This window comes from Falco punctatus (genome assembly GCF_963210335.1).
Source record: "Falco punctatus genome assembly, chromosome: 4".
Taxonomy (NCBI): Eukaryota; Metazoa; Chordata; class Aves; order Falconiformes; family Falconidae; genus Falco; species Falco punctatus.
Genome location: NC_137583.1, coordinates 59,455,310 through 59,475,081, shown reverse-complemented (window position 1 = coordinate 59,475,081; position 19,772 = coordinate 59,455,310). Strand labels below are relative to the sequence as shown.

At 41.8% G+C, this 19,772-nt stretch overlaps 1 protein-coding gene across 4 annotated transcripts in view; it reads right to left on the bottom strand.

The window, feature by feature from the left end:
* The window catches only part of DPP6 (dipeptidyl peptidase like 6), a 571,473-nt gene that overhangs the window by 53,884 nt on the left and 497,817 nt on the right, over positions 1 to 19,772 (bottom strand). For all 4 annotated transcript variants that reach the window (XM_080383697.1, XM_080383699.1, XM_080383696.1 and 1 more), the window contains exons 9-10: positions 5,148 to 5,302; positions 3,922 to 4,019 (exon numbers count right to left, since the gene is read on the bottom strand). In XM_080383697.1, coding sequence (XP_080239823.1) covers positions 3,922 to 4,019; positions 5,148 to 5,302 — 253 coding nt within the window. The remainder of the gene's footprint in view (positions 1 to 3,921; positions 4,020 to 5,147; positions 5,303 to 19,772) is intronic.

The following is a 19,772-nucleotide window of genomic DNA, read 5'->3' as shown; positions in this document are numbered from 1 at the left end:
TAAAAAATTTATTAGTTCATTTGTTTGCTGTGAAATATGTACAAGGAATTGTTGCTCTCATTGGAATTAATGTGCTGTGTCACTGGAGAGTACTTTGTGTTCTGGCAAGCGCTCCTGCATATACTGAAGAGAAAGGGCAAAAGCAACAAAGGCCTGTTTGTCTAGTGAAATAACAAGTTGGAAATTGATTTTGTAGGTTTCAGTAATATTTAGTGCTTGAATTTGGCTGGGGAAAAACAACAGAAGACCTCAGTGACTGCACCCGCTGCACTGGAAGGAAGGATGCTTCCAGGTGAGACAACAGCAGTCTGAAAACTCAGTGTCTGAAATAGAATTGTAATTTTACTTTTTATCAGCAACAGTATAGGCCCTAAGAGGAAAAAACCAACAAAGCAAAATTAAACTGTATAACCATCTCTTCTTTCTTTCCAAAATTAACTGAGCAGATTCAGTCTCCCCAGAAAAGCAATGTGAATTTAGTACATGTTGTGGCTTGGAGCATTTTTTCCATAGATCCAATTTAAAGTTTGAAGGACATATATTCAATTTTTACATCCCTCTCACTGTTTGAACACAGGAGCCACAGTTCTTTCTCAGAAACTTTTAATCATTATTTTAGGTCAAACATTCTCTTCCCTACCATCCCAGAGATAGGCATGGAGTCTCAATTTCTTTCTGAAGCCTCTCCCACCCATCAAGCCCAAAGATACCCCAGCCAGCAGACAACTGCAGATGCTCGTACAGTTATTACTCTAGTCTCAGAGTAGCGTGGAGTCTTTAATTTACTTCATTTCACATCTTTTTGGTAGGACAACCAAGTTTTACATTTCCTATTTTGCAGAGGAAAATAAGACAATAAGGTGCGATTCATTGCAGTTAATTTTAAACATCTGCAGCTCCGGCAGCTGCACCGGTTGAGCAGCCAGCAGAGAGACATGGGGAGTCCGTGCACTTCCCAAGCCCTCTGCACCCGACCTGTCCCAGATTTTATATAGAGCTGATTTAAGCAGAATTTAAGTAGAAGCTATTTCTTTGCATAGAGCAAAATCTAGACCAGCTGGGACCTGAGCACTTCATTTGTAGGTATCCACACAGGGTTACACCCTCCCCCAGGAAAAGAACAACTCAACTAAGCTCCTTCAGGAAGGGTGCAGTTATGCTGAACTTTGTGATATATTTCTCCATCCCAGTAAAGATGTTGGTGGTTGGGTTTGCAATCACCTGAGACTGATTATTGTGCAGTGCCCTTATTCATACCCTAGCTCTACTTGGCTGATTTCTGCAGGTATGGATCTACAATATGAATACTTAAAGCATGACAACAGTGATAAAGCCATAAACACCACAAAGAACAGACAACGGCACATTATATGGCCAAATGATGGGCAGCAGCCCAGCCCGCCGTCCCTGGGGCACAGCTGGCTCCAGCCTCTGATCCAGACTCCAGTTGTCTGATTTCTCCATTATTTATTTGCTCATGACCTATGCAAGGACCATTGATGATTTCTGCATGCAGGGGAGATAAGATCTTTCTTTAATTTGCCACCTGGGATGCAAATATGACATGAGAAATAGGTCAGATCATGGTCTAATTCTGACCACCTGCTGATGTAATTCTTGGGGTCCAATGGTTTTCAACAAAATAAGAAACGCCTGTCAGGCATTAAATGTTATAATACTTCTTTTTCCCCCTGCAATTTCTACCCCTTCCCAACCCTTTTTTTCTTCCAGAAAAGCGTGGCATTGGAGAAAGTTTGGCAAAAATGCTGGAATAAAAAAGAATTTTAAAAGGAAGAATGATCACAACTGTACCTTTTCCCCCAAAATATGTTTTCCCATTATCAGCTTTGCTTTTTTTCTTTCTTGTTTTGTTTTTAACTGAAAAATACCCCAATTGTGTGGAAAATTTCTGACTTCCTTTAATTCTGAAAGAAAAAAAGACCCTGGTATATCTGCACTTTATTCTCAGCTTTATTAATTGTACTAAACCACTTTGCTCCGATAAAAGGAACACCGAGAAGCACCACTGTGTCCATATATCACCTGCATGAACAGATTGAGCACATTGAAATGCTTCAGATAGGACCGCTCTGCTTGAAGATCCTTATCACCAGCTTCCCCTGCTTCTTTTAAACTCCCTTCTGTAACTAACTGTACGGTACATCCCTCTTGCCTATTTTAATGAATTGTTATCACACTAATCCTCTCATTTCAGAGAACAGATGCATAATGAAAATGCACCCCTATTGCTCTAGCAGCACTACTTATATCATGCCCTAGGGATGGCAGTTGCCACGGTTCTGATGAAATATACAGAGAGTAATTAATTATGATATATTTTGCATCATTTTAAAATATTGATTGCAACCAAATAAATTGCAGCCACTCATAACCATATAGAACAAATTTATTAACAACACTTAGATCCTGCAGTCTGAAGTTATTACTATAATTAAAATATTTCTGAGTCTTGCCGTTTACAGAGTATGCTAGCAATAGAAAAAATTATATTGTCCAGGAGCTGCAGTTCTGATACTGTTCTTGGGATACTGCAAAGGGGATGCTGCAATCCTGAATTGCTGCCTGCTGTATACAGACCTGAAGTTGTATTTTTGAAAGGCCAGTGCATTAATGCCCATTTGAATTGGTCACAGGTCATATACATTTTTTGTTGCATAAATAGATTTGGAGTATTTTAGAGTTACTCAGTGAAAACATGTTGTGAGGCTGACACTACCTTTTCTAGCAAAGAAAGGCAGCTCCCACCATAAATGATCCCACTGGTTTAGTACCCGCTCACCAGATGACTACACAGCCTATCCACCAGCCTCATATATTTATCCTGCATAATAAAGATCACCCCTGCACCCTCCCCTGCCCTCCAAGCTGTCCTGTTTCATCAGCTCTGTGCTGTATCTCTGTCTTTATTGGCACTGGAATTACAGATCCAGCAATCTCATTTAGCAATCGATAAAAACAGGTGAGCACGTATGTTGGCTGGACGCTCCTACACAAACAAGCGATGCGCCTGGGAATGATAACCTTGCATGACATTTGGCAGGGTCACTACGGGTACTTTAGACGTAGAAGCAGAGTCTGGTTTCTCTTGCCCTGCATAAAGCTACTTCAAGCTACTGAGATTTGGGTTCTAATCCGTGAGCTCTGCTGGGAGGAGTGCCATGCATTCCCTAAAGCTGCTTCTCTGCTGAACAAGGGAAAGTTAGCTCAATGTAAACATAAACATCATACACCATGTAACATAAACACACACAACATAAACATAAATGCAGCTCCATCTTATGTACCACATGCTGAAGTCCAAGCCAAACTTTTAAACTTTGCTGCACGCAGACTTAAGTGCTTACTTAATTAGAAATGAGTGTCTAAGTAGTTGGCTGAATTGCAGGCCAACTTCTAAAATACACTTGCCCTAAAAGCAACAAAGAGTTTTCCTTTCTATTTTTAAGGAAGACTGGGCAATGTATTTGCAGAACGTCTGCCTGGTTTCACTGGTTTATGTCACAAAGCAGTGAGCTCGTGGTTGCTGTCCTATAGGGCTGCCCTGTTCCTGCTTCACAGTCTTTCATACAGGCTGCAGACAAGATCCCTTCCACAGTGATTACATGTGAAATGAACGTGTTCTTACAGATATGGGGACATTCTGCCAAGTTCTCCAAAAATAGCCCTACTCTGAAGTCAGTCTGTGTCACAGCAACTTCAAGTAAAAAATAAATAATGGTCTACAAAATACACGGAAGAAGAAAAATAATTTGAAAAATTTCAAGCAGATTTACACAAAATGGAACTCTAATAGTGGCAAAGAAAGATACTGTAAAACGATCTTGAAAAAACTCAGAGTGAGCCTGATTTCAAACCCCAAAAGAATTTGGGTCCAGCATCCCAGGGTGAGAAAGCACCTACCTCATTCTCTGATCATCTGGGGGAGTCATCTCCAGGTCATGGGTAGGTCCATTCAGACCAATCACATGCAAAGAAATAGTTGGATTTTCCATTCCAGCCTGGATTTTAAAATAAGAATAAATTATCATACCTTATACAACACTCAATGGTTTTGATTTATTATATCCCCATGAATTACAAAATGCATTCCCATTGTATGGGGTTGTGGACTGGACCGCTGTGGTCATTCCCAGGGAAACTGCAACCGTAGTGATGTGGCACAGAGGTGTGGAAAGGTTGTGATCACAACCAAGTGTTAATTTTACTTAGGAGACCTCTAGCCTTGGTAAAAAATACCACTTTTCACGGTGACTAGAAATATTGCTATTTTATGTATCTTTTGATAAAAGGTTGTCTAACAGGATGATGGTCGATAGAGTGAAATACGGGTTCATTTTGTATTGTAGGAAAGGGCATCCCCTGCTGAATCATTGTTACTTTCCACAAAACCTGCATGTATGTGGATACCTCTCCTGTTAAATTATGGTTCAATTTGGACCAACATGTGAGGGCTTAGGTAATCAGCGCATAAACCAAGACACCCAGAAGAAATGACTGCAGCACAGTACACTCCTGTACTGTTTTATAGCAGAAAATTACAGCAATAACAGCAGCAGTGTATCAATACTGGCAGAGAGCTCTGCCGGTGCTGTGTACCCACTGCAAGGCTGCTGTACAGGTCTCCACAGTCAAGGAGAGATGGGCTTTTAGAGCCTTTTCTGTCTTCATTGTGTTCTTTGTAATGCTCAGACACAACGTGTCTCCAAGCCCAGGCTATCTCCTCTGACATCAGGCCATCCTGGGTAATCTAAGGAAGCCCAGATACTGCATTTCCCTTAATTATAAAATAAAATGTATTATTGTAGAAAAGTTGGCTTCCAAACTCTCAGGCATCAACAATTCCATTCTAGTGTGGAAGCACAATTGCCTTTGTGTGTGTACAGAGGACGAATTTTTAAATTTTGTTTTCATTATATTTAGAATGACTAATACCGGAATCAGGAAACTGAAATTTTACAAATACAACTGAAGAGTAATGAGGACCATGTTCACTGGGGAACAGCTGATCTTCCCTTAGATCTGTTTATTTTCATTGCCTATGAATGTGCAGTATTATACAGTCTCCTGCCTGAGCCTACTGGGAAAAAAAAATATAGAACAGGACTGTTTGTTTTATTTTCCCTTACCTTTGGATAATGATACGTTTTCACGGTTGGGTAAAGGCTGCCAGTGTATACCGGGATCTCCATGGTTGGGACTCTGGAGGCATTAATTGTTGCATATGCTAACCTGGTACCATCGGGAGACCACCAATGAGCAATATGAGTCTTCAAGATCTCCTCTAATTATTAAAAAAAAAAAGCAAGAACAGAAAAAAGTCTATTAGGGGGAAATTATAGTTAGCAATAAATGAAACAGTATAGATACGAAAATCCCAGTCTAATCACAGCACAGGGAGAATGCCACAGGAATATCAATTAAAAACACTCATTAAATTATGCTGTATACACAAATGAACACAATTGATAACAATTACTCTGAATATATAGGTTATTAAGTATAATTATCTTGCTCAAGAAACATCATATTATTCATATTAGTACACATATTCATGACAGCAGAAAAGGCACTGCTACTCCTACTGTGTGTCCTGTACATGGATATGTGAACATATATATGTACACTGGGTTCCTACCTGGTAGGAATAGGATGGCAACGTATCCGAGGGTCCCCTGGGGCTAATGGGGAACTGTAATGACTGAGGTTTAGTGCTTCTCCATAAAAAAATGTGGCTTCACAAAGCCATATTAGACACATATAAATGGATGCAAACATCATTTATACTTGGACACAAGTGCCTCCGCTACAATTTAAGTCTTCCTGAGCTCTGTTGCCAGTTGGGAATAAACAAAACCAGCAATTTTCTATTATCTATGCAATGCTGGAACTTTGAAACACTACAAGATACCAGGCTTAGAGAATGTGACTTGGACACCACCTTGAGTTTTATCCCTATTTAATTTTTAAAATCACTTTTGCAAAGCAATTTTCCATAAGTAGTCAGGGTTAGAGACTGATCCTTGTTACTGCTGAGTTTTGGGCTTACAGATTTTTTGATGATTTGAATAATGTATTTGCTATTGAAAAGGTACTCAGAAAGATGCAGTACGAACATCAGAGTTTCAGTCTGTAAGGAGAAAACAAGACTGCCATCATAAAACGCTATTTTGAAGACTGGCAGAACCTAATTCTCATTAAACACAAATTTAAAGAACTTCTAATTTCTAATGCTTTTTCTTATCATTTAATATCCTTCATTGCAAAGATGACTTCAGCTTATAGATATCCAGAAAAGCTATAAAATTCACTCTTTGTCCAAAGTGTCTCCAGTTACTGACATTTGGAAGACACTAACCTGGCTTTTTAAACCTCCCATTTTGCAAAAGGCAATAATGTAATCCATTTTCATTAAGAGGCTTAATATCATACGAGTTATTCCTATTTAAACCATAGCAGAAGGGCTTGCATATGCTGTACAGATTGATGGGCAGGAAGACAGGTCTCATTACTTTAATGTGAGAATAAGAATTAAAGAGGCTGCAGAGTGTTTCCAAGCCTTCACCATGAAGTCCTGCTACACAAGTCCAAGCAGCTCCAACATCTGCTGCTATCGCTGGTCACTGGAAAAATGAATGAGGATTTTCAGGGTTCAGACCCACCATGTTTGTACAACCACCCTATGAGGACCCCTCAATCCAACAGAGATGTCCCTCTGGTCTGAAGAGTAGAAACTCAAAGACTTTTTAATTTCCTTTAAAAAAAATCTTGGATGAGTGACCCTTGGAGAACAGACAGGCAATTATATTCACCACAGAGCAAGTGAACACCTTTATTAATCTGGGCTTGCATACAGCTTGAGGTAAAACTCAAGGTAACCTTAGAAAGGATGCAAGAGAAAATCATCCTCAGTAGTTGTGTTTTCTACAAATAACAAGTTCATTAATCAATACTTAATGGCAACATGTAAGTGAGGTTTTGAAAAGATGTCTAGGAAGTTGCAAATACTACGTGGGAAAGCACATCTGGCAAATTTACTTTGCTGCGCTGTCCCACCTGTTGTGTGTACATTTAAAAGATGCTGCTTTTGACTTTTATATTGGTTGCTCATTAAAGAGATAATTAAGAGCATAAAGGAAAAGAAGTAAGAATGGCTGGCAGATGAGTCCTTGACATTTTAACATTAATTAAGAATTATGTTATTCAGCAAACATTTTCTCCAGGATCTCAGACTTAATGAAGCAGTCCTGCTGAAGGTCACATGCCAAGAAAGGTTTTAGTGCAGGTTTTGTGGTCCTCTGTTAACCAGATTTAATTGTGTGAACGTTTGTCTTGAAACAAAGCCAGGACCTTGCCATTATTGGAGACATCAGATTATTAGAGATCAGTTAGTTTTAGCAAACCAGAGAACATTCTTATGAAATATAAAATACTTTAGTACCAGAAGTAAAACATGATTTGCAGACAATTTGTTCTTTGGAACGCTTTATTCCTTGTGCTTGCATTTACTACATGCTCAGAAAACCAGCTGCATTCAATACTCCTGGGTCTTTCTAAAGTTAGCTCAGATCCTGTCTCACATATATAAGAAACCACGTTCTCCTTAAAACCAAACCCCTTCTCCACATATACCTCATGACCTCCTAGACTATAAAGTGATAATTGATCAAAACTTTTGCTCTCTTCCTCAAAGCTTGCACCTGCTGGGTGCTAAGTGATGATGTAGGGATGCTGCAAGTGAGCTGCAGAGATTCCTCACAGTCAGTTGCTGGTGGCTCTGTGCTTTTTCCTTTCGCCACACCTCTCCTCGCCAACCATCACACCAGGGCACGCAAACCTTTAAAATAGTGAGAATGAAGTGTGCAGTCACCTTCACTGAACAAGGACTGTTCAGACTTGATGGCTGGGTTCAAGCCCAGTGTCTGAGGCAAGTCAGTGCTTATTCTATGTCATCACATTCAAAATTGAACCACTCTGAAACAGCTAGATGACCTTGCTCACAAGCAGTGACTCTTTGGCTGGGACACATAGGAGCTAACTGGTAACCTAGTGACATGTTTATGCTCAAGGAGTGTCACATTGTGCACATTTCAATCTCTATTCCAGCCGAGTAAGATTCAATTGGACAACTGTCACAGCACAAGCAAACTAGTGAGCTGCTACAAGGCTTTCACCATCCCATACCAGGTTAACTTCAGTAAGTGGCTCCCCCACCTTGCCCCAGCACAGCCACCAATGCCCCACAAGGTTTCAAAAGTTCATCTATTATTTGTGTTGTTTCTTCATCCTCTTCAGGCCAGTCCACCCTGCTTCTTACCTCTGCTGCATTCTTCTCCTTGTCTCTCCTACATCCAGGGCACACTCTTTCTCTTCCCTCTGCTTCTTCCAGGTCTCTCTTCCTCCAGGGCTCCTCTTCCATCCCCCTTAGAGCTATTTAACTACTCAGCAGGAACGAGCCACAGCTGCACATTGTCCAGGTCAGCCAACCCACCGCCCCTGAAGACAGCCCACAGCTGTATGTTATCAATGTTAATTAACCTGCCTTCATTCCTCTATGAATCCTCTACAAATGACCACTTCGAAGTGGTGTGAAACAAAGAGTCTTCTAAGTTCATGCTCAGGAGGAGCATTTGAAGTCCTAGGTTGGAGTGTATTCAGTGAGAGCTGGGTATATATCCATTTCAGAGACTTTACTATCACTTGATGAGAAAATAAACCTGAAGATGGTAACAGAGGTGTGGTGAGAGGAATCTTACCCGAGCTGAATTAAAGGGTGCTGCATTCAGTGCATTATGTAGATGGTCATCTTTGGTATCAAGACCTGAACAGCATCCAGAGTTAGTCAGGCTGTGCCCAGCAGGAATGCCATCTATTCAGAAGAACATGTTTCCTGATAGATGCTTTCTGGCTTACTGTCAGGATGCAGAAAGAAGTCCTGTGCTGAGGTTCTTGGCTGCTAAGGAACGAGGTGTGATGTATCTGTATTTGGATGTAGCATTTGGCTGTGATACCATACAGGCGGTCCCTGGATGGACTGCACTGTTGATCAGAGATTGGATAGACATGTCTGCGAGGTGTGTTATCCAAAACTAGCCCAGCACGTGTGTAAAAGGAAAGGAAGCACCTGCTTGTTTCAAACTGAGTTAAAGCCAGCAGTACTTGCAGGAGCAATGAAATGGGAGACTTGTATCTTACTTTAGGTAGCAAACTCCTCAAGGAATCATAGGAAACAGGGCTGGAAGGGACTTAAAAAAATTATCTGGCTCCTTCCTCCATGGACAATATCTACCCTAACCCTGTGAGAATCTTCACAATTGAATTTTGCTATCCCTTCTGACACTTGTATAGCACCTTTAGCAGAGGTTTGGCCATAGAAATCAAACACTTTAATTTTCATGCCCATCTCTGTCTGAGCACTGAACAGTCCCACTGAAGTGCATCCAGACCTCTGCCTTGCCTTGTAGAGGCAATGCAGGGAAAAACATCAGGGCTTTATCTTCTGCAAGTTCAGCGGCAACCAGCAGATTCTGGATAAAACCTGTCATATGGACCACATTTGGAAATCCACACAGATGGTTTTAATGTTGTGAACCATAATCTGCCATTGTAGTATTTCTACATACATTTCCATGACAAATCCACTTCCCAGGCTTGCACAGAGTCCTAGACTGGCAGAGCTCCTCTTTGTTAATAAGTACATGTCAATGTCATGGCCATGGGGGTTTCTTCATGCATTTCTAAAAATCTAACTAGTTCTGCAGCCTTTGTCCATCCTGAGTCACATTTGGGAATTATGCCTTTCTGCTGAAGGTGACAAAGCTCTGGCTTGCTGTTAGGGAAAGGATGAAGCCTTTAGCAATGACTGGCTGGGAAATCCACTGGTAGCTTAGAGGTTTCTTCCAATTTTTGCAGTTGTCACAAATAAACTGTAATTTTCCAGTGTGAGTGAACAGAAACTGAGGCTTGCACAAGGATGTTTGGACACAGCAGTCCTCTGACAGGTACCACTGCAACCCCTTTCTATCTCTTCCAGAAAAAGAAAAAAAATGATGTCAGGAGGAAAAACTGAGAAAAAGGAATAAAGAAATAATTTTCAAGTGAAAAAATATGTTTTTCTGTCATCACAATCAACAGGGGCACATAGCTGTATTAGCTGTATGCTCTATATACTGACGTTATACATATTACAAGCATCAATACCCCAATTCCCATGTACAATGAAAGCAGCTGGAGACACCACACCAATAAGCCACTTTCCTTTGACCACCCACATGCTTCTGCTCTGTGCAAGGCAGGATCCTGTCACTCCACAGCCATCCTCCAGATGTGCCCATGCCCACGTGGCCAAGAGGCCACCCCTCGTTGGGAGGGCAGTGGTGATGATGCCAGCACAGCCTCCCAAGCAGTGGCACATAAGGCCCTTCTAAAGGAATGAGTAAGCTGGTGAAAGACCTGTCTAAGAGCTTTTCAATTTTTAACTGCTAATGTCTTCAAATAAGGTGGCCCAGGAAAAATATTACAATTAATGCCAAGAAACCAACCTTTTCTCTTCCAAGAAAAAATGACTCATAGATCTGTACTGCAGATAAACAGGAGATCTTCTGGAGATCCAAATGGTGTGTGCACCCTTGGTGAAGCCCCTTGTGTTATACAGATGTGCCTGCAGATAACAACTGCAGAGTCACTAACTTCAACAAAGTAACTTCCATTTGTAACAACTGAGGAGGTGATCTTGGAAACTGAGCAGAAAGAGGTTTTTAACTGCATCTAGAAAAGTAGAGGCTTTCTGCATGCCAGGAGGTCAAAATAAGGGTGTAATGGGTAGAGGCACTAAGGAGGTTTTGCCTATTAAATAAATCAATTTCTTTTATACAAGTAAAATTCTCTTCTTGTTCCAGACCTTGTATTTTCTTCTTCAGTAGGAAATCAAAACAGTATCATTAGTCAGCCCACAGAAGAAAAAGACATGTACTAAACAGTTTAATTCTCCTCTAAGTAGATATAGATACATTCACATACACACGTGCAAACATATCTAGTTTTCTGCCAGTAGGCCCATTAATTTCAGAATATTTTAATTTTTACAGAAAGTAAAGCAAGATTTTGTCTACAGAAGGAACTTCCCTTTCTATGTTATTTATTGTTGATGTGAAGTGCAGCAATTCCAGGAAGCATAACCAATGTTTTGTTAGTGCAACGTATTGTAGCTGATGCTCAGATCAGTATTTGGTGTGCTGAAGACATTTTGCTGTTCTATTAAAACTGTTAATAAAAAGGAATTTTAAACAAAATGAAATGAAAGCCTAACATAAAGGCCATGGGGTACATTAGGAAAGAAAGCTCAAAAGAATTTGTCAGTAGGACATGTCAGAAGAACTTAAGAGGATGAGAGATCAAACAGAAAGGGGGTCTAGGAAAGGTGAAAACAAAGACTTCTGAGGTAGCAAACCCCCAAGGGTTCTTACAGAAACATCAAATACAAATGCTTATTTGACAGCTGCCATCTGTTTTAAAATCAATTACTAGATCATCTCAAAGCACCAACCACACATCCAAATCAATTGCTACTGCATAGTTTGAAAACAAGTAGTTTTACTCAGTCAGGGAAAACTAGTTGTTTGTATTGGCCATCACTGACGTGTTTCAGGGATGGCTTTAGAAGACCACCGAGCCATCTTCATACATGTACAAGGTTTTCTCTCAGTTGCTCCAGCGTAGATCTACACCAACCTCCATTAAGTGATAGTTATAGGTATAAAATGGGTGTAAAAGTAGTTATGTGTGTGCAAATGGTGTAAAATTGGTTTATATTACTATATCCAATCTACATTTTCCTGGGTTGACATTATTTTGTGCTGGTGTCAGCAATAACCCTGCAGCACTATTGATTTCAATGAAATTAATCCTCTTTCCCACTTGTCTAGTTGAGCCAGGTGGAAACAAAGTAATTTTACAGGGCTACTAAACAATTCAACAACCTCTTGTAGAAAAAAAAAAAAAAAAGAAAAGTAAACTATTTTTTAACCTAGCCCAAGCTCCAGGCTCAGCCCAATCCCACAATCCCTGTATGCAAACAACTGCTCTCAAGGTGTTTGTGTCATCATCCAAGAGGTCCTTAAGAAAGCCTGAGTTGCCACGCTCATGCCAGTGACCCTTTATTCTTGACATATACTAAATATACTCAAAGCACACAGCCTCTGCTGCCACTGACAGGCAACAAGCTTATGAAGAACAAAACATTACTTACTTTCATGGCATTTTGGAGGACATGCTTTAGAAAACATGTTCTAAACATCAAATCCTGCTCCAAAAAGCTCACCGCCTGACGGCAGCAGCGTTATGACGGCAGCAAGGAGCTGCAAGAAAGTGGCAGCCCCTCATCTCGGGGAAAGGAGCCCAGCCATGAGATTTGCATCTCTGCAAGCCCAGGGAAGGTGTGGGCTGCAGGTGTAATTAATTTCCACTTAGTCATGTGGTTTAATTGCTTGAAACACATGTTTTCTGGTCACACAGCTTTGCAGCCCCTTGCTCCTGCAGAGCACTGTGTCGAGGCAGCATGCGAGGGTTTGGCGAGTGCTTTCTGCCTCCCTGTGCCCAGATGCTGAGGATCTGGAGAGAACCTCGTTTCAGCAGGGGTGGCTCATGCTGAGTGCTGAAGACAACCTCATGGGACTCTTCATGTGTTCTGCATGGTCAACAAGGTCACATCTTACCTGCACATCTCTTATGGGGGCCCCAGAGCTGCTGCATGGCCTGAGCCAAGCTCAGCAAACAGGCAAACTCCACGAATTCTAAAGGTGAATGGGCCTTGGTCCACCTTTGCTTCTGCAAGATGAAGGTGGATCAGTGTAACAACACCACAGGCTGCTGTGTTCCAGCAGATGTGTCACTATTAGATACTCTCTGATACCTGGAAAGGACCTCTGAGGGAACGACACAGGGATGAAGGGCAACCAGGGTCTAGCAGAGCCACAGTGTGCACATCAGAGGCACCTCTGCCAGCCACCCTGGCTAAATCCTGACCACTCCAACCTGGGCTTCTTATCCATAGCCCCAACTACCAGCAATACCGACTGGTGTTTCTCTGAGGACAGTCTTTAGGATGCCTTTCCCCAAAGAGCAGTACTGAAATCATGTTAGGATGACGTCAAGCTGCTGACAGAAGAGACTTTCTGAGGCTACTCATCTCACCCATATCAAAACTGCTAGTTTAATGATCCTGTTTTTTTCTTTTTTTCCCCTGGTCCATTGATTCTTCTAATTTGTTGTGTTTCCAACACTAAAGGATCCTGTAGATGTTATATGAGCCAGGGCACTGGGGTGTTGTTCATAAGGTTATTGACAAGTAGCTGCCAGACCTTCTTGGCTGTCTAAGTGTCTGGGGGGGGGCTTCAAAACGCTGGTGGCATTGACCACTGTCCTGATCCTGTCCTCAGGTACATCTCTGCAGCTCCTAACAGAACAAATGCAGGAGGCAAGGCTCAGGCTGTAATAACCGAGAAAGCATGAATGTTTAAAATCTCCCTCATTCATACAAACAGATTTGTGGAAAGAAAACCAATCCAACAGCACAGATGCACACAAGTGTGTGATGTCACCTGAGATGTACAGATGCATTCTCACAAATAAGAGAAGAATTCAGCTATTTGAAAATATCCAGAGGGGACAGGGGCTCCTCCAGGCCATCTTTACATCCGCACACACTGAGCACGCTCAGCTGTACAACTCCTACTTGAGGTGCAAAGAGCCCTGGTGAGGAGCCGTACCTCATGTGGACCCTGTGCCTCCACCAGGAGCAACAAGCAGCTCCCCAGGAGGTCTGGCACCCCCTCCAGAGCAACCTGGGCAGGCAGGCAGCCATGGCAGGCAGGGTGACCTTGTGTCATACACAAGTGCCATACTATCCTGAGGGCACATCAGTATTTCGGGGCCTGTTTCGCAAGAAATGCTGTCCTCTTTGGACAAACACAGCAGAACAATGCTGAGTTGCCTCCACATCCTCCTTCTGCTCTTCTCAGAAGTTTCCTTCTCTGTGCTTCTGGCTTTTTCTCCCCTGTGCACCATCCTTAGTAACCCTAGAGTTGTTTGCTTTCAAAAGCATTAATGATTAATGCTCGCAATAGCTCCTAACAATTAGCAGGTTTCCTCCTTTGGTGTGGTAAGTCAGTCTCAGCCATGGTAAAAACCTCTTGGATCATCCTGGCTAGACTGACATGCAGACATTTCATCAGCGCAGGCAATTCTGTGATCTGTCAGGATGTCCAGATGTAATAATGAAAATGAGGACTGAATTACAAAAGTAGAAATATTACTTGGAGATCGCATCATCAGATATTCCTGTTTCTAGCACTCACTGCAAAGACCAAATGCACCTAGAAAACCTGTCTGCAGTGGCACACTGCTGCATGACACTGATGCATAATAAGAAAGTATTTTTCCATCACCTGGCATAAACATAAGACCACAGCCTGCTGTCAGCTCTCCATGAAAGCCTGTTAGCTAGAGGCACTAAATCTGTAGAAACTTTTCCTGGTAAAAGGCTTCTGAGTAATTTGCACTGCAGCTCATTGCTCCGGGTAAACGTTCACTGCAAGGTCATACCATACCTTTTCAATGGCTAAGGACCTAGACAAGACAGAATTCATGTTGCTCAACTGACTGCCCCGCCCCCCTGCCACTTAACAGGTTGCCACGTCTGGAAATACAATTTGCTTATCTGTGCAATGCAGTGAGACAAATCGAGGCTTTCATTATATGCTGAATATTACCCTATTCAAACCTGCTCAAGTAGCTTCCACTTCACCTTTCCTTTAAATTAAAGTTACAGGTTCTTCCTAACTAATCTATGTGTTTTATGATAGGAGGAAGATGGACAGCCAACCTTGACACAAGGGATCCATTTCAATAGCTACAGACGTATCAAGAAAGTTAGTGATCACAAAACCCTCTGAATTCGCCTATCAAAAATTCATTAGACGATTGCAATAGTTCAAGAACACAAGTGCCCAAAAGCAATCTCTTTTAGTGTTTCATAAAGAAATATGAGAGATAAGAAGACTGAACAGCCTGACATCACTATTAAAGAACTTGATTCTTCAACCCCATGGACTTTTATCAGCACCTCTGCAAGCTGTCTTTCACCGGCATCACTTGCATGATTTATTCACCCTGAGCAGCACCTGCTAGTCACCTAGCATGAGTGCTAATAAACGCCAGCTAATATAGCAAAATACAGACCTGCTTTATGAAATGGAAAGTGTAGCACATTGACAGAATTTAGTTTAGCTCCAAATTTCTTACCCAGTTTAAACTGCTACAGTCATTGAACACCATTAAAAACCCACTCAGAGTTTATATTGCCCTACTACAGCAATATTCCCAGAGGTTTCAACCTGAACAGTGATTCAGGATCTGGCTAACGGAGAGATTCAGTTCAATAATGAGTTAGAGGATGAACCTGATTTTCCAGTACTGAATAATCAGAGGAACTACTGAGATCAATAGAGTTACCCAGGAACAATAAAAAAGAGAGCAGGATACAAACAGAATTCAAATTAGCTTATAGCAATATTTCAGAAAAAAATACTCTTATTAAATAACATAAATGTTTATTATTAATGAAAGTAATGGCATATAATAAGGTTATGTCACTGATGGATCAGTGTGGTTTAACTGTTTATCAGAGTGGCAGCACTTGCATGTTAAACAGAAATTCTGTTTTTCCTAGGTGCAAGTCTTGAAGGACCTCCACTATGGATGTGCAGAAGCACACAGAAAAGACAAACATACCTTTAGGATAATGTCCACCCATCAAAATCTCTTTTCTCTCTATTACCAGGAACTACTTTTTTTTCCCCAATATTTTTGAGCTGTGGACTACTGCGTAGCAATTCTAAACCTGCTGGCAAAAGCTTGCATAGTCACCTTCCTAGGACCACTCAGAATTACCCCACATCTCTCCAGGGAGCTGCAGACCTCAGGTTAAACCCCACTAATGGCCAAAAGACAGTTACAGATGCTTTGGATACAGGTGATGCCTCCAGCTGCACTACGCAAGAGGGAAAGCTGTGTGGTACCCTGCACCTCGGGCTGGGGCACCAAGTCTGTGTAACACCTACAGCCCAGCAACTCCTGTCAGTGAGATACAGTAAATAAATCCCAACATTTTGCATATGTGGAGTGCCCAGTAGGGGAATGTTGGCAAAACGTAAGTCAATTTGCAGTGAAGGCCATTTCTGCAACAACCACTTAAAAAGCCCTTTGTATTAAGGCAATAAGCACATGCCCAGGCAAGGACAGATGAGGGAAACACTTCCTCTTCTAGAGAGGTGGAAGGAGGTGGAAAGAAAGTTTCTGTTCACAAAGGGAAGTGACACTGGCAGGGGGAGCAAGGGGGTGTCACCCAGCTCTTGCTCACGAGAGGGGAGCTGCTGGGCTTTGTGCGGCACGGAGCGCTCAGCGCCTTGCGCGGGGAAGGGATGGTCCGTGACACCCTTCTCACCACAGGCACCACCCCCACGTACGTCTACATTTGCTAACAATTTTATTTTTGACTTTATGACCACTTTAATTTCCTTGGAGAGTTCAAAGTTTGTGTCTCTAACGACTGCTGGTTTTACTTTAAAGCTACAACAATTAGAGTCTTCTAATGAGAGTTTTAATTGGATAGTGAATTAAATACCAGATGAGGTTAACTATTCATAGTGGCAATGGCATTCCAGAGATTTAGATTTTTTTTTTAATTTTGTTGTCGATTTGAGTTTTCTATTCCCTGTTGTATCTTGTTTCTCATACTTGTGCACCGACTCCATTGTTTTCAACTTTTTAATTTCAGCTGACAAAACCCCCACCCATAAGCCAACACATAAAAATTTCTGAAAAAAACCCCACCAGAATGAACAGAAATGTACATATAAACACATACACACACAACCATGCAGTAACAGCAAAAAGAAATTGTCTGCATAATTGGATCTAAAACTGGTAGGAAAAAATTTATTAAAAATGAACATCATAGAAAGGCAATTAAGAATTTTAAGGGGAAAAGTCCTGATTAATTAACTGCAAATTATAAGTATTACTTTGAATTGCATCGTACAGAACAGCATCAAATTACTAATTATCCTTGCCCGCTTTGTTCAAAGATCATGAATGTGCATTTTAATTTACACTGGAGTAAGCTAAATATACTGAGAACCAGCATGTAGAATTTTGCAGAAATCGCTGGGGATGAGGGGAAACTCCCCCATTACCATATAAATGACATGCACACAGTTATAAATGACACGCACAAGATCCAGCTCCTATTGTTCCTTGGGATGTAGCAGGCAAATACCGGAAATTAAAATCAAGCTTATAACCTATCAGATAATAAATGTAACCCATACCCCACAAATCCCCTTCTACCAAAGATAATTTTGTCTGCTGTTTTTTGCTGATTAAGGGTGGCTTTGGAAAAAAATGTCCTCCCCCTTTCCCCCTCTTTATCTGTTGCATTTATTGGCAGGATGGAGATGGCTCCATTTTTATCTACCTAATAGCTCACTATATCTAACATAGACTAATCTTCATTTCCAGGCCCCTCACAGCCTGCTCTACCCTTAAACACTTCCTATTTAGTATCGAGGACAATTCCCACATAAAAAAAAAGACTCATTATAGCAGCTTCTTTTTCCACTGGTGTATTTTTACCATGACCCCCACGACATTAGAGCATGGCTGACCGATGTCTCACCATCCCCTTCAGCAGTGCAGGGGCTGGATGGTTTCATGGGGTGTTTGCTTAGCGCTAGGCACAGCCAGGCCATAGGACATACCAAGCTGGCAAGTATTTTCCCACCACCAGACTACGAAATGCATGTTTTGAAATGCCTCAAGGTGTTCAGATGGCAAACGTTATCAAATTGCAAAGAAAATACCATCATCCTCAGTGAGCAGGACCAGAACCGCAGAGTTGTACTCCTTGCCTTTTATTCTTTATTGCTAAAAAAAGTCATTTTCTGAGTCATGTTATTCCTGGAGTATCTGGATGTGGGTTACACCCAGGGATGCCAATTTCATTGTGCATTTTTCTTTCTTTCTAAGGCTTCCTTGGATGCTTTTCATCTTCTCATGATAACGTTCCCCCTGGAAAACACAGCAGCTCTGGGCTGGCTGAACATCCCTTCCCACTGACGATGCATGGCTGCAGCAGCCCCCGAGGTGGGTGCTCTGCCCTGCTCCTGCGGGGACAGAGACCTGCGTGTGGGAACGTCCATCAGAGAGGGAGGTTGTGATTTACTCTTCTGGCTTCTTCAGAGTGATATTTCTCTGTCACTCTCTCCAGCCCCCAGAGATTGCATGCTCCAGTCTGCGGCTATAAATCCCAATTACATTGTTGGCACATTAGGTGTGAGGTTTCATCTTCATCAGGCTTAGCAGGATTCCACCAGCATGTGAAAATACTCAAAGCGTGGTTACATCATGATTACACCAACTTCTATTATTTTTCAGAGTGAAGAACATTTCTTTAAGGAATGCTACCAGGATGTCTGGTTTCTGTTTCGCAGATCTACATTCACAAACTGAAAAAAGGATCATGATGTACTGCTATGAGCACAACCACCTGGTTGACTAATTGCCTCTAAATTATCTTTCTGTGCCTTGTGTACTCAGAGAGCTGGTTTAGTACAGTTTTAAGTCCAAATCCATAACTGGCATAAATAATGTATCCAGTGATACACACCAACTAAGGATCCAATTCTTGGTTTTCAATGTTATATAAAGAAATTATGTTATGCTTGCCCAGTAAGTACTTATGTGTTCAAAGGAGCCAAATCCACTCCTTTCATACAGTGTGAATGTACTATGCGATTAACTTTTTTCCACTTGAAAACCAAAATAGACATTTACTCAGGAAAACCATGCAGCCAACCAACTATTTTATGCTTTCTTTCCTTTTTGAAGTGGGCTGCAAAGTGCACACTGTTTCCACTAATCTAAACTATCAGCTTAAAATCAAGTAAAGTCAGACAGGAGAAGTGACTCTTGACCTTCAGGCACATTTTAGCTCCTGCTTGGAAGACAAAGGGCTGCTTTCCTCTCTAAACCATATCTTAGCTGTGCTTTCAAAGGCATACTTTCTCCTGGAGAAGAACAGGTCAAACATGGGACAGCGCTGGTCAGGGACAGTCTCTGGACGTTGCCAGGAACGTTATTTTGCTGGAACCAAAGCCAAATGCTTTGTGATCCACTGTTTACTACCAAGCACTTGATGGACTTGCGTTTGCAATTTCTACACAGTCCAAGCCAATAATTCATGCAGCTGAATATCAGTTCTGGGAGGGGAACAGAAAGGCTGTTTTAACCCTAATACACTTAGTCAGGGACAGCGCTTGGGCTTTGAGCAACATGACTACATCCATTGTACTGCCACTTTCCTCCTCTCCCAGGGAAAGGAGCTGTGCCACGACTGGATTCTGCAGTTGCCATTTTGAAGATTCCCACGGGATGGAGGAAAACACGCCTCTTGGTTTCTCCACTCTTCCTGCAACTTCCCTTCAGGCTGAGGTGCCATTCAGCTGTGTTCAGTTTGCTGTGCTGCTTGATCTGCTCGTTGAAGATAATCTTGGGCCTCGGTAATGAGTAGATCATGTACTACAACACTTCCGAATGGCAGCTCAAACTAGAAGGAAATTGTTGTTATGTCTGCGTTTCTGTCTTACTACTCCCACCTCTCATCTGGCACCACATGCTCTCTGCTGCTAGAGCCAGAA